The sequence below is a fragment of the Chiloscyllium plagiosum genome, chromosome 22 (genome assembly GCF_004010195.1).
Source record: "Chiloscyllium plagiosum isolate BGI_BamShark_2017 chromosome 22, ASM401019v2, whole genome shotgun sequence".
Lineage (NCBI taxonomy): Eukaryota > Metazoa > Chordata > Chondrichthyes > Orectolobiformes > Hemiscylliidae > Chiloscyllium > Chiloscyllium plagiosum.
The window spans coordinates 50,822,163-50,837,945 of record NC_057731.1 but is presented as its reverse complement, the minus strand read 5'-3'; the positions used below and the strand labels follow the sequence as shown (position 1 = coordinate 50,837,945).

Below are 15,783 nucleotides of genomic sequence, written 5' to 3'. Positions count from 1 at the left end.
CAGTGACCCTACTTCAGAACGGATTGTAGCTTGGAAAAAGTTGGTATATTTGATGAAGAAGGGACGGGGAGGACTAAATGATTGGTGGTGATGGAACCCAGAGAGAGAGAGAGAGAGAGAAAAAAAAAACAACAGTTGGACAGACAAAGGACTGTGTAAAGTTCAGCCTGGGAGAATCAATAGTTGCCGATGGGGACCATTAGTAATTAACAATGGGTTGATTGTGGTCGCAGCCCATGTGATGACAAGGCCTGGCGTGTGAGGGTTGGGGGAAGGACATGGGAGAAGGCGCTCAGGTCCTAAAATTATCCAAGTCAATTTTGAGTCCATAAAGCTACGAAGCCCCCAAATGGAAAATGAGGTGTTGCTCTTCCAGCTTGTCGCTGAGCATCACTGGAGCACTGCAGCAAGCCCAAGACAGACACATTGGCTGGGAAACAAGGGGAAGTGGTAGGCAACTGGTAGCTCAGGGTCTTTTTAGCGGGCAGAACATGGATGTTCCACAGAGTGGTCACCCAGACAGGGTTTCATCTCCCCAGTGTGGAGGAGCCCACAATTAGACCTCAGCCCTGATGGGAGTAGCGTTACTCAAAACACAGCTACATTTTGCCACTAAATATTACACAAAAGAAGTTAAGGCAGGACAATCACTTCCTATTTTATAGACCGTTATCTGTGACAACCTTCTTACCATCATAAAGCAGCATGATTTCTGTTTTTTAGTCAGCTATGGTGTGTGTGAAATACACCAATGAAATCGAAAAATAATGAGTAGAATCCCTATGGTGCGGAAAGAGGCCATTGATTCCATACCACCATCTGAAGGGCATCCCATCATATCCGTACAACCCTGCATTTCCCATGGCTAGCTCACCTAGCCTGCACGTTCCTGAGCACTACGGGACAATTTCCCATGGCCAATCCACCTAACCTGCACAGCTTTGGACTGTGGGAGGAAACTGGATCATCCAGAGGAAACTCACGCAAACATGGGGAGAATGTGCAAACTCCCACATGATGTGGAGGTGCTGGTGTTGGACTGGGGTGGACAATGTCAGAACTCACAAGACACCAGACTGTAGTCCAATAGGTTCATTTGCAATCATGCATAGCTGTTTTCAAACCAGCTGGACTATAACCTGGTGCCGTGTGACTTCTGACCTCTACACAGACGGGCCACCCGAGGCTGGAGCACTCACTAAATGATTGCAAACTACATTTAAAAGGATTAAATTAGATTAGGTTATGCAGGAAAGGACGGATGAAATTGCTCGATTGTGAATATCAGAATAATGAACCTTAACCTGAACAAGGAGAAAGTGAGGACTGCAGATGCTGAAGTTTAGAATTAAAAAGTGTGGAAAAGCACAGCAGGTCAGGCAGCATCCAAGGAGCAGGAGAGTCGACACTTTGAGCATAAGCCCTTCATCAAATTCATTTCCTGAAGAAGGGCTTATGCTTGAAACGTCGACTCTCCTGCTCCTCGGATGCTGCCTGACCTGTTGTTCTTCTAGCACCACACTTTTCAACTGTAAGCTGATCAAGAATAACGACTGAAATTTTCAAAGAAAGGGAAATAAAATGGGGACCGAGAGTATGCCCTCACTTTGTTCTATGTGACTCTGGTGGTATTGATAGGATAGAACAGTGGAGGGAAATCTTTGCAACGTGAGAGGGCTCCCTCAGACTGACTCGACTCCCAGTACCTCTGTCGAGCTGGAATGATAATTCCTCTGTTAGGAGCTCATGACCTATTATTAAACTGCGACTTTGCTCTAGCACTGTACTACGTTATCCCGGGCTTAGGCAATCTGTTAATGCGATCTTTGTGAGTCAACACTACCTCATAATAATAATCTAGGTCTAAATGTGCCTCAGTCTTTTATGATACATTGGTAATTAGTATTTATACAGTCATAGTCAGAGAGGTGTACAACATGGAAACAGACCCTTTGGTTTGACTCGTCCATCCGACCAGATATCCTAAATTCATCTAGTCCCATTTCCCAGCATTTGGTCCATATCCCTTTAAACCCTTCCTATACATGTACACAGCCAGATGCCTTTTAAATGTTACAGCTGTACCAGTCTCCACTACTTCCTCTGGCAGCTCATTCCATACACGTACCACCCTCTGCGTGAAAAATTGATCCCTCGGGTCCTTTTTAAATCTGTCCCCTCTCCCCCAAACCTATGCCCTTTAGTTCTCGACTCTCCCACCCCAGGTAAAAGACTTTGCCAATTATCCTATCCATGCCCCTTGTGATTTTATAAATCTTTATAAGGTTACCCCTCAGCTTCCGACGCTCCAGGGAAAACAGCCCCAACATGTTCAGCCTCTCCCTATAGCTCAAACCCTCCAACCCTGACAATATCCTTGTAAATCGTTTTTGAACCCTTTCAAGTTTCAGCTCATCTTTTATCGCAATCTCAATCTAGTGGAGTCTCTGTTTGCTCTCAGACTTCCTTTCCTACTGTGATCCTTAAAATTTAGACAAAACTTTGACCCCAAATTGTTTCAACCCTGATGGTGTCCTACCCTACGGACCTTTGACAGTCACCTACGTACTGCTAATTTGAAAGCAGAGCTTACCTCAATTTTGTTTCAACATTAAAAGTCATAATGAAAAGGATATGTGAGTGGGCTGGGGGAGGAGGGGAAGCAGATTTGTTTGAATGGGTGTGTGTCTAGGAGGGTAGACCTCACATTGGTTACTTGTTTGCATTTCCTGTGTGGCTTCAACACGACTTCTCATAACACAGCCACATACAATGACTCGAGACTTTCCAGCAGACCCAATCTGATACAGGCAAACCTCCTCCATTGAGGAGAAAATGGATTAATTGCAGATTTACTGTGGCTTCTCTAATCTCATTACAGCTTCCTCAGGATGCCATTGCAAAGCAATATTCCTTCCAGAACATAGACTTTGCTATATAATTAAGTCTTTAAAATACTTTAAATTGGGGTTGTGGGCCCACATATCAAAATTTTGTTCCACATAATGAATAGTTTAAGCTTGTGGTATGTCAGGAGTGAGGTAGAGTGGGCGCGAGCTCACTGCATCTGTGATCAAGCCTGCTTCTTCCAGAAAGAGTCGTTTCAGCCCTCCTTCAGAATTCCCATAATGTTTAGTAGCAAATAACAAGTCAAGTTTCCAGGAATTCCATGAGGAGTCCCCCAGCTATGAGAGAGGAATTGATTGAAAATTCTAAAATTTGCATCAAATAACTGTAAGTGTGTGAGTTTATTTGCGTGTATGTGTGTGTGTGCATACATCTGTGCATGCAGATAGAGTCACAGAGCTGTACAGCATGGAAACACACCCTTCAGTCCAACTCGTCCATGTTGACCAGATGTCCTAAACTAATTGTTTATAGAATCTCTACAGTCTGGAAACAGGCCCTTTGGCCCAACAAGTCCACACTGATCCTCTGAAGAATATTCCACCCAGATGCATTCCCCTAACTAATGCACCTAACGTACAGATCTCTGGACACTATGGGCAATTTAGCACAGCCAATTCGCCTGACCTGCACACCTGATTGTGGGAGGAAACCAGAGCAAACCCATGCAGACATGGGAGAATGGCAACCTCCACACACACAGTTGCCCAAGGCTGGAATCGAACCAGGTCCCTGGCACTGTGAGGCAGCAGTGCTAACCACTGGGCCACTGTGCCACCCCCATTTGCCAGCACTTGGCCCATATTCCTCTAAATGCTTCTTATTCATATACCCATCCAGATGTCTTTTAAATACTATAATTGTACCAACTCCATCACTTCCTCTGGCAGCTCATTCCATACACCCATCACCCTCGGTGTGCAAAAGTTGCCCCTTAGGTCGCTTTTAAATCTTTCCTCCACACCCTAAACCTATGCCCTCTAGTTCGGGACTCCCCCACCAAACCCAGGAAAACACCTTGTCTATTTATCCTATCGATGTGCCTCATGATTTTATAAACCTCTATCAGGTCACCCCTCAGCCTCCAATGCTCCAGGGAAAATAGCGCCAGTCTATTCACCCTCTTCCTATAGCTCAAATCCTCCAGCCCTGGCAACATCTTTGTAAATGTTTGTGTGTGTGTGTGCACTTTGTGTGCTCTGTGTGTGTGCGCTCTGTGCATGTGCGTGCTCTGCATGTGTGTGTGCGCGCACTGTGTGTGTGTGTGTGTGTGTGTGTGGGTGTGTGCGCACTCTGTGTGTGTCTTGCTAATGGAACCGTTTTGGGGAAACGTCCCTTTGGAAAGTAAAAGGAATCTAAAATGGGAGCTAACCAATCAACCTCCTTTAGCCTCAGGACTCTTAGTTAGATTATATTCCCCACAGTATGGAAACAGGTCATTTAGCCCAACAACTCCACACTGACCCTCCAGAGAGTAGCCCACCCAGACCCACTCCCTTACCCTATATTTACCCCTGACTAATGCACCTAACTCTATGAGCAATTTAGCATAGCCAATTTACCTGACCTGCACATCTTTGGATTGTGGGAGGAAACCAGAACACCTGGAGGAAACTCATGCAGACACAGGGAGAATGTGCAAACTCCACACAGGGACAGTCGCTCAAGGCTGGAATTGAACCCAGGTCCCTGGTACTGTGAGGCAGCAGTGACGTATTCCATTGCCATCAGTGGGAGCCTCATTGCAACAGGACATTTGTGCTCCATTAAAATTAAGCTCAGCAGTGATTCATTGAGCTTTTCCTCATTATACTTGTGTTTATGTATCACCTTCTGCTTTCTCCTAATTGGTTACCCAACTCTTTGTTTGTGAAGGGACATTCATTAAACCAAAGAAGGCATTATTTAATGCAGAAAGAACTGTGTATGTCAGAGGAACCTACCAATTACATAACCACTACTGAGTATCCTTGTGTGTTTGCATGTCTGACTCTGTATGGGTGAGGCAGAGGGACAAAATTACACTCATTTACTAGATATTGTCTGTATTTGTATCTTCTAAATGTAATACCACATAATGTCCTTGATTATATTTTTGAAGAGCACAGGTACAATCATTGGTCTTCAGCTGGATATACACTCAAAGGTGTTTACCTGAGGATCCTGTTGGATTGATCTTACCCGTGAAAAGATAACCCTTACACTTGTGGCTGTGTCTCCAAGACAATACACTTGTCTTGCCCCTTAATCACATTTCTCTTCAGCTGCTATCCCCTCTTTCCCTAATGGCATTGTGTAGTGCTGCCATTTAAAAGTGTGAATCATATCGTCCGACATTTGCAGAGGTAGATGATCAATTCTTGTGTAAATACCCACGTATACAGTGTTTAGGTTTGTGCCAAAGTCTTATATTTATTGGTGGGAATTGTGTTCTTAAATGTTTAACACACCATCCCCTTATTCACTGATGAGTGTGTTTGGTTCTGTCACTATTTATTCCATGTCTTCCAGTCAATCCTAATGATAGCACAGGGTTTGAAATAAACTCTCCTCCTCTATGACCTTGAGAGTCGGCTGAGAGAGCTTTCTTTGCTTCCATCTAAGTTGAATTCCAGTGTTCAATCCAGATGTGAGAGGACCATGTTCTAAATCACAACAGCCAATACAATGGATCTGAGGCAGGGTCCGCAGAATCAGCAGGTTACATAACTTTTTAAAATTAATTACAGGAAGACTCTCACCAGTATTTTATTTTTATGTATGTGGCTTAGCAATATTGGTTTTCAGACACACAACTTTAGAAATTATCTTGTATATTAATCTCAGTCGATAGCTATACCGAAGCACGCAGAGAGTAACGAGGGGCTAGAAGCACAGGCTGGTGGCTGCCTCTCAGATTCCGTGTCTTTCAGGAGCAGTATACAGAGACAAAGCCAAGCCCACATGTGCTGTTCTGGCAACAACCTCTGCCAGCTGGAGTGACATGAAGATAATGTTTCAGATTGCAGCTCTGTGATACCGTTTTACATTCCAAATCATAAACTAGCACCTCTTTCATCTTCCTGATAGCTCCCACGGGAAAAATTGTAAGACGTCCCTGAGCTCTATGAAGCCACTATTGCAAGCGTTGCACAACAGAACGAACGCACACACACACACACATACAGGGCACAGAGCACACAGACACACACACACAAAGCACAAAGAGACACACAGACACACACATTCACCACACATATACACACAGAGCACACAGACAGGCACACACTTTCTCACACACACACACATACATACTCTCACACATACACATATCTTCTCAAAACTCGCTATAACATACACATATGCACACTCTATATTTCACACACACGTTACACACACAGAGACACAATCTCTCACACACACAGATGCACACACAGGTACACACATTCACATATAGATGCACACATGCACACATATGCACAAAGACTCACAAGCACACAGACACACACATGCACACATATGCACACAATTGAGAGTGTGGTGCTGGAAAAGCACAGCAGGTCAAGCAGCATCCGAGGAGCAGGAGAGTCGACGTTTCGGGCATAAGCCCTTCATCAGGAAAGTGTACATACGTACACACTCATACACACACAGACACACACAAATAGAGAGACACACAGACACACATGCAGTCTCTCACTAGACACAGAGACACAGGCACACATCTACACACATACACATGCACAGACACACATATGCACACACTCACAGACACAAACAGAGATGCACATACATGTACAAATACACTTATATGCACACACACATACATGTACCACACACACATGCACATGAGAATGTGCACACAAACATATACCCCCCCACACACAAATGTATACACACACATTCTCTTTACATTCAAAATGACTTCCCCTTTGCTTTATGAATCTTAAAGACTAGAGGGAGGCAGTTCAGCCCATCTTTTGCTGGCTCTTTGGAGGAGAAACCTGGTTATGTCCAGTCCCATGGGTGTTTCATCCTGATAGCTCTCAGGGGAAAAATAGTAAGACCATAACCCTGTAACTGTTCAGCACAACAAAGAACAGTGCAGCATAGGAATAGGCCCTTTGGCCCACCAGGCCTGCACTGATACATGATGCCTTTCTAAATGATAAAGCTCCTGTCCCCACGTGGTCTGTGTCCTACTATTCCCTGCCTACCCATATATCTGTCAAGATGCCTCTTAAAATATGTTATCCATTTTGAGAGAGTGGATGTTGGTTTGGGAAAGGGAAAGGGTAGGATGGAGTTTTCATAAAGCAATGTTAAATATAAAGATGCCCTTTTATTTTGTATCTTTGTTGATCAGCAAACGGGCTGATATCTATTGAAACAAAGACATTCCTCTGATTTGAAGATTCTGTAGGATTACAACTGCAAGTGCACTCAGAGCTTTGCAAGAAAAGCTATTCCAAGTTAAATAATGTGATTCCTAGAACGTCTCTATTAAAGGTACAGAACTATAGTGATGTATTTTAATCTAGAGTTTATATTCAAACACATGCAGCTCAACATGTGATGTAAAGAGCAATTTTTGGGGGGATTTTTCAAAAGTTAATTGCAGACTCAAAATTTGAGACAGATCAAAGATTTCAGCAAACTGCACTTTTGAATATGTAATGGGAAAACTGCAAGATTATAGATCTATCGCAAGAGGGGAGAAATGTTAATTGATGAAATATGAACCTTTAAAAAAAATGAAGAGAATCAATAATGTGATACAGCAGCACTCTGAAGGACAGGAAAACCAAAGAGGGCAAGGGGTCAAATTTCTCTTTTAGTAAAAACAGGGATGAATGAGACCATTTGCTTAAAGTTCCCTACTCTGGTAGGTGGTTCTTTTTATAGAGGAACTCCCTTCTGTCTTTTTCTCTATCTCGCTCTGTCCATCTCAGGTCATAAACTGAAGAAGTCAAAGATGAAGAAATGACCTTTTCGTCTACAGAGAGCTATAAAGTCCAGCTCTTTATATGCTAAATATTGACTCAATTTGAAAATCAGGAGAAAGTCAGCAAGGTTTGTGCGAGAAAGAGAATTAAGACGTGGGGGACACAAATTGAAGCTTATAATTGTCTCTCTCCTACAGGCAGTTCTTCCATAACGCATGGTTGTGTTCTTCTGCAGTCCCGCGTTATAGAAAAATTCATGCTTTACAAACAGCGAAATGTAATCACGTTACAAAAACACGTTCTAAAAGACTGTTAGAAACAATATCCCCAATTCGTTGATCACGTTGCAGTGAACTCACATTAACGAAATGCATGTTACAACAGAACAACCTGTTGACTTAAGAAACATTCCCACATGGGCTTGGGAATTGAATAATGATGTGTGAGGCAGAAGCCAGGCTGGATGGACTCAATGGCCTCTTCTTGTTCTGAGATGCATGTTAGGGAATAAAAAGCGTGTGCTTTTCTGTGCGAAATGGATAACTCTGCCAAGACACCCTATTAAATTTCCAGGTGAAATTTTATGAGCCAATAAACATGAAAGAGTTGTACCACAGGGACTGACTTCTAAAGACATGACGGGTTATAAAATGAAGATGCCAATAAAATAAGCTCCAAACTACTTATGGAGATTCAATTAGCTCACAATTGACTCTTTGACAGCAGCAACGAAAAATGCTTAATTTTAAAATTGGATTCTTTTCCACGTTCACTACATTCCAAAGGAAAGAAAGCCCAGAAGTTTAACATCACCATGGCAACAATATGTAAATATATGGATCGGGTTTATAGGATTCAGGTCTGTGTGGACTCTCCCTGAAACGTGAGGTTGTACGTTCAAAGGACTGAGCACAAAGGCCCAGGCTACTCCATGGGTAATGTAGCGAGGAAGTCAGATTTGCCAGGTTGTGTTGAAATGTTAAAATGAGGGCCCATTTGCTCCCCTGGGACATCATTAAACATTGTTTTTTTAAAAAAACCATTCACAGGGTGAGGGCATTGCTGGCAATGCCAGCAATTATCACCCATCCTTAATTGCCCAGAGGGCAGTAGAGAGTTAACCACATTGCTGTGGGTCTGGAGTCACATGTAGGTCAGATCAGGTAAGGATATTAGTGATACCAGATGGGGCTTTCCTCCAACAATAGATTCATGGTCATCCTCAGAGCCTTAATTCTAAAATTTTATTGAATTTAAATTCCACCATTTTCTGTGGCAGGATTTGAATCCAGATCCCCGAAATGTTATCTGGATTATCAATCAAGCGATAATACCACTAGGCCATCACCTCTCTGCCTTTATTCCTGATGAAGGGCTTTTGCCCGAAACGTCGATTTTGCCTGTCCTCGGATGCTGCCTGAATTGCTGTGCTCTTCCAGCACCACTGATCCAGAATCTGGTTTCCAGCATCTGCAGTCATTGTTTTTACCTCATCACCTCCCCATTGGCACAGTATCAGAGAGGAACATTATAGTTCTTCCCAATGCTTGGCCAATATTTAACCCTCAAGCAACACCACAAAAGACTATTTTGATGTGACCTTAATACAGTTTGTGTGTAAATTGCCTGCCTTACTTACAACAACAACACTTCATCGGCTCAAAGGCTTTTTGGGACATCCCAAGGTCATGCCAGGTGCTATATAAAGGTTGCTCTTCCTTTCTTACTTGGTGCTATATTTGCATTTGTCTTGCTGGCCTGCCTTTGCTTGGAGACAATTGGATTATTTGAACAATGAACCCTTCTGCCTTGTGAAAGATGCTGAAGGATTTGCAGGTAAGTTTATTCTATGTGGAAGAACGTGAAGGATTTTAATTCCCATTCTCTCCTCCTCCACACCGGCACTATGCGGAAAATATAACTCTGAATATCATTTGAGGATGGGGCATTTCATCCCAGAACTTTACAATTACTCAGAACAATTGCACCTCTATTTGATATTTGACTGTTGGTTTTTCACCTAGAATTTGGTAATTATGGAATAAGGGAGGAATTGAAAGAATTCCACTCAATTTCCAATACTCTTGGAGAGTTTTGGGGACTAAAGGAACTCATACTGGGCTAGAATCTCCTTTAAGCTGCAATGGATAAGAGAGAGGTGGCATAATGGTAATGTCACTTGAGTAGTAATCCAGAGACCTGGGCCTTTAGGGGATGTGAGTTCAAATCTCACTCTAACAGATGGTAAAACTTGTATTCAGTTAAAAGGGCAGTACAGTGGCTCAGCAGTTAGCACTGCTGCCTCACAGTGCCAGGGATCCAAGTTTGATTCCACCCTCAGGAGACTGCCTGTGAGGTGTTTGCATATTCTCCCTTTATCTGTGTGGGTTCCCTCTGGTTGCTCCCACAGTCCTAAGATGTGTAGGTGAGGTGGAAAGGCTATGCTAAATTGCCCACCATGACCAGGGATGTGTCAGCTTGGTGGATTAGCCGTGGGAAATACAGGATTACGGGGTTGGGGGGGATGCTCTATGGAGGGTTGGTATGGGCTGAATGGCCTGCTTCCATGCTGTAGGGATTCTATGATAAAAGTCAGCCTCATGTTGACTGTATAAGTATTGTTGTAAAAGCCTATCTGGTTTACTAATGTACTTCAGGGAAGGAAATCTGTTGTCCTTAACTGTAAGGCCATAGTCTTGCGGAGTGGGCCCAATGGCCTATTTCTCATCTTATGATCTTACATTTGAGAGTGTGGGACTATAGAAGATTTGTTTTGCCTATTCCTGCATCCCTTAAGTTTCTAAAGAGTGACATTGTAAGGAGAGAAAATGGTTCCAAGCTTACCGGTAGGGGGTTGAAGTTCTGATCCACAAGGTGATTATATCCATGATCAAAGAAGGAATTACGAATCACCACATCTATCCCCTGCTTGGCTGACATTCCCAAAGTATTTAACCACCTATAGAGGGATAGAGGCAGAGAAAGTCAGTCCTTGCCTGTGGCAGTGCACTGTGGGAAACAGATTCGATGTAAAGATGCAGCAATCACCAGAATTAACGAGCTTCAGACAATAAACCCTGTTTGGAATGAACTGTGCTGGAATCTGGAGAAATATCTACTTCACATTGTCCACATAATTCGGAGCCTACTTTATTGCGTAACAGAGCATGGGAAGAATTGTCCTATTTTCAATTGAAGTGTTTTGTCCAATAAGATCTGTGGTGTCTGGCCTAAAATTAGGTGGAGCAGCTTTTCACACAATCAGAGAATTATTGCTGCATGGAAGGAGGCCATTCAGCCCATGCACACATTCTATCCCCTAATGCCAATCTCCTGCACTTTCCCTTTTCCGTACGCTCTATGTCTAGATGAATAACCATCCCACTCCCTCTTTAATTGAACCTGCCTCCACCACATTTCCAGGCAATTCATTCCAGACTCTAAGTACTCGCAGTGTGAACGAGTGCTTTTTTTCACACATCATCCTTGCTTCATTTGCACATCAATTTAAATCAAGTCCCTCCCCACCCCCAGCTTGTTTTTGTTCTTTGTGCCTCTCCCTATCTACTCTGTCCAGCCCCATTCACAATTTTGAAAACCTCGAGCAGATCTCCTCTCCACCTCCTTCTCTCCAAGGGGAACAATCCCAAATTCTCCAATCTATCCTCATCACTGAAGCTCCTCATTCCTGGAATATTTCTTGTAAACAGCTTCTGCACTCTCCCACACAGTGATTCTTCACTGCATTAATTATCATCCAGGCTCCTGGTTACCTTTCTCAGGCATTGAGTAGCTGCAGAGAAGGAAATGTTTGCCAATACAGAGATTGTCCGATGTTTAAAGTCCAACGCATAACACAGCGAGCTGGGAGCTAGCCCTCATACTGTGCTCCTGACCATTAACTTGCAAGACTGGATTTATTCAGGACAGTCAGCACGACTTTATGTGGGGGAGGTCTTGCCTCACAAATTTGATTGAGTTTTTTGAGGAAGTGAGGAAGATGATTGATGACGGTCGGATGCTGCCTACCTTGACATTATTGAAACATTTGACAAGTGCCTCATGGTAGATTGGTCCAGAAGACAAAATTGTCGGAATCCATGGTGAATTGGCAAGTTGGATACAAAATTGGTTTGGTCATAGAGGACAGAGAGTAGTTGTGGAGGACTGGAGGGCTCTGACCAGTGTTTATCCGGAAGGATCTGTGTTCTGTTGTTTGTAATACAGAGGAACCTCGATTATCTGAAGGACACGGGTGGGGAGTATTTAATTCAGTTAATCGAATTCCGGATAATTGAATGCCAGAGAACATAGTTCAGCCAAGCATCGAGACTTTACGATCTTGCCGCATAATCCGATATTCAGATAACTGAATGCCGGATAATCAAGGTTCCTCTGCATAAATAAATAGTTTGAATGAAAATGGTATGGTCTGATTAGTTAATTTGCACATGATATGAAAATTGTTGCAGTTGTGGACAGCGAGAAAGGATATCAAACAATACAGTAGGATACAAATCAGTTGGAATCAGTAGGGCTCCTTGATTGGACCAGGTTAACAGCCCCAAATCAGGGAACTCCTATTCTATGAGGTCCATCAGTTCCAATGTTGGCTGGAAGTAATGGTAGATGGAGTTTAATCCAGACAAGTGTGAGGTGATGCATTTTGGGAGGTCAAATGCAAGTATACAGTAAATAGCTAAACCCTTAAGAGCATTGATATACAGAGGGATCCTGGGGTCCAAGTCCATAGCTCCTTGGAAGTGGCATCACCATTGGGTAAGGTAGTAAAGAAGGCATACAGCATGCTCGCCTTCATCAGTCGGGCATTGAATATAGAAGGTGGCAAGTCATGCGGCAGCTGTATAAGACTTTGGTCAGGTCACGTTTGGGGTACTGTGTGCAGTTCTGATCGCCACACTATAGAAAGAATGTGAAGGCATTGGACAGGGTCTGAAGAGATTTACCAGGATGGTGCCTGGATTGAGTGTATTAAATGTAAGGAGAGGTTGGACAAACTTGGATTGTTTTCGCTAGATCACCAGAGGCTGAGGGGCGACCTGATAGAGCTATATAAAATCTATCCCCCTGCTCTATCCCCCTAGTCCTGCCCTCACTAGCTCATAGCACCAGGAGTAATCCAGCTGGGTTTAAAGTGAGAGGAGGAAAGCTTAAAGGAGATGTGCGAGGTAAATGTTTTACACAGAGGTGCCTGGAACACGTTGTCAGGAAAGGTGGGTGAAGCAGATACGATAGCAATTATTAGGAGATCTTGAGACAGACAGGTGCACCAGTAGAAATAGAGGGTTTGGAGCATGGGCAGATGGATGGGATTAGTTTAGAATGGCATCATGGTCAATGCAGACATGGTGAGCCAAAGGGCCTATGAAATAATTCCACAGAGGTCAGTGTCTTGTCACCAAATCACCTTTAATCACATGTGGAGAGTCCTTAACACTGATCCAGCTCCCTCAGGGCTAGGTGTTAGAGTGAACTGAACCCCTGACACCCTTTGACATTCATTAGTATTACCATCACTGAATGTCAACATCCTTGGGGTTACCATTGACCAGAAACTCAACTGGGCTCACCACATAAACACAGTGGTTACGAGAGCAAATCAGAGACTAGGAATAATGCGGTGATTAACTCATCGCCTGACACCCCAAAGTCTATCCACCATCTACAAGTGTCACAAAGCTAGTCCCTTTCTTTTCCTAAAAGCTGTTCCTTGGGTCAAGGAGATTCTGTCCTTGGTTTTTCTCAGACGGCAATAAACTGGGCTGGGCTCCAATCAGCCTGGTTTGATAAAGAATTGAAAAGGATTTTGAGAGGCCTTTTGTTTATATGTAAACAGATGAGACTTCAGACCAAAGTGGTCATGTTTTAGAAATGACCTGTACAATGAAAGGGGAGTGGAGAGCTAGATGCTAGTCAGAGCTGAAGTGAAGTGTGGAGGGGATGGCATTTATGGAATAAATGGAACTCCTCTAGCTGAGCAGTTTAGTTCAGTCCTGAACTGGTGAGGAGTTCAACAGGGAGCTGTGTGGAAACTGTCTCTCTCTCTCTTTCTGCCCTTCAACTTCAATCTGTAAGCATGTGTTCCATTTATATTGATTTTTAAAGGGAGTTTGCTTATTGGGACTGTTGTGTATATTTGGAACAGCATAATTAAGTCTAGTTTGGATAGACTAAGTTCTGTAGGGGTTCTTTATTCTGTTCTTTCAATGTGTTTCATTGTGTAATTTTGTGAATAAATTTTTGTCTGTTTTAAAACCTAATAGTCAACCGAGCTAACTTACTCTGGGTAATTTCCACTGTTCCAGTACACTTACTGGAACAAATTGCAAAGTTATGGTCTGAGCTACCTGCTTAAGAATGTTTTGAGTGGACTGGCCTAGTCCATAACACAAGGCACAAGTCAGGAGTGTGATGAAATACTCCCCATTTGCCTGGATGGGGGCAGTACCAACAACACTCAAGAAGCTTGACACCATCCAGGACAAAGCTGCCACTTGATTGGCACCACATCTACAAACATTCAATCCCTCCACCACCAGCGTTCAGTAGCAGCAGTGTGTACTATCTACAAGATGCACTGCAGAAATTCACCAAAGATCCTCAGTCAGCATCTTCCAAATCCATGACCATTTCCATCTAGAAGGACAAAGGGAGCAGGTACTTGGGAATACCATCACCTGCAAGTTCCCCTCCAAGCCACTCACCACCCTGATTTGGAAGTATACTGGCATTCCTTCACAGTCATTGGGTCAAAATCCTGGAATTCCCTCCCTACTGGCATTGTGGGTCAACCCACAGCAGGTGGACTGCAGCGATTCAAGAAGGCAGCTCACCCCTACCCTCTCAAGGGCAAATAGGGATGGGCTATCAATGCTGGCTCAGCCAGCGACACCCACGTCCCACAAATGAATAATACAAAAAAGCTCCTGTTTATATCTGTCAGCCAGGGCTCCCCGATTGAACCAGGTTAACAGCCCCAATCAGGTAACTCACATTCTATGAGGTCCACCCAGCTGATTTTGTTACAATTACTGTGCTGGACTGTTCTATGTGAAACATGCATCATGTTCATGTTATTCTCAAACACATGGCCAGAGGAAAGGAATAAGAAGCTTGCTATCCAATTCCCAGACTGGCACATGGTGCTGGAAAGCAGGGCACTCCCTCTTCTAGTTGCGTAGCCGGTCATTTTAACCCAGCATCCTGCTCACAAGCCCCATGTGTCTGTCCTCGGCATGCTGCAGTGTTCCAGTGAATCACAGCACAAACTGGAAGAACAACATTTCATCTTCAGACTAGGCACCTTATAGCATTCTGGACTTAAAACTGAGTTCAACACCTTCAAATGGTGAACCCTTTTCCATTTCTTCCCTTTACTTGTTCTATCCTGTGTCATCATGTCCTCTCTCTCCTCTACCCACTCCGCTGGGACTGTCTGTTTTTTCCAGTCTAGTAGTTAGACACACCATTGTTCAGCCATTCTGACCTCTTAATGTGATCTATCATCATCCTTTCTCCCCCAGCACTACCCAATTCCACCCCCCCCCAACACTATTCCATAAATGCCATCCCCTCCACACTTCACTTCAGCTCTGACTAGCATCTAGACTGGGAACGTTTCCCTCCTCTCTCTCCATGGACACTCTCTGTGATGCCCAACGTATGTTGTTTTCAGTGACTCCCTGTGGGACCTTGCTACCAGACACAGCCAGTGTGGGCACAAAGTGCAGCCTGGGTCAGTGCCGTATCCAAGGTGAAGCAGGGTGTGGCGTGATGCAGGAAGAAGGTCAGTGTGAACTTCCAAACCCTCTAAGGGCAAGTGCCAAGCCCTTCTCTGTGCTGACTTTCTCTCACAGGATCAACACTCTCTCTAACTCTGCCTCAGTCAATGACTCTCACCCCCCCCACCCCCCTAAACCCCGCATCCCAC

The 15,783-nt window shown here is 43.8% G+C and overlaps 1 protein-coding gene across 1 annotated transcript in view; it reads right to left on the bottom strand.

Moving 5' to 3' along the window:
• Positions 1-15,783, bottom strand: part of hpse2 (heparanase 2) — a 297,298-nt gene that overhangs the window by 72,687 nt on the left and 208,828 nt on the right. The window contains exon 9 of the mRNA XM_043713037.1: positions 10,677-10,791. Coding sequence (XP_043568972.1) covers positions 10,677-10,791 — 115 coding nt within the window. The remainder of the gene's footprint in view (positions 1-10,676; positions 10,792-15,783) is intronic.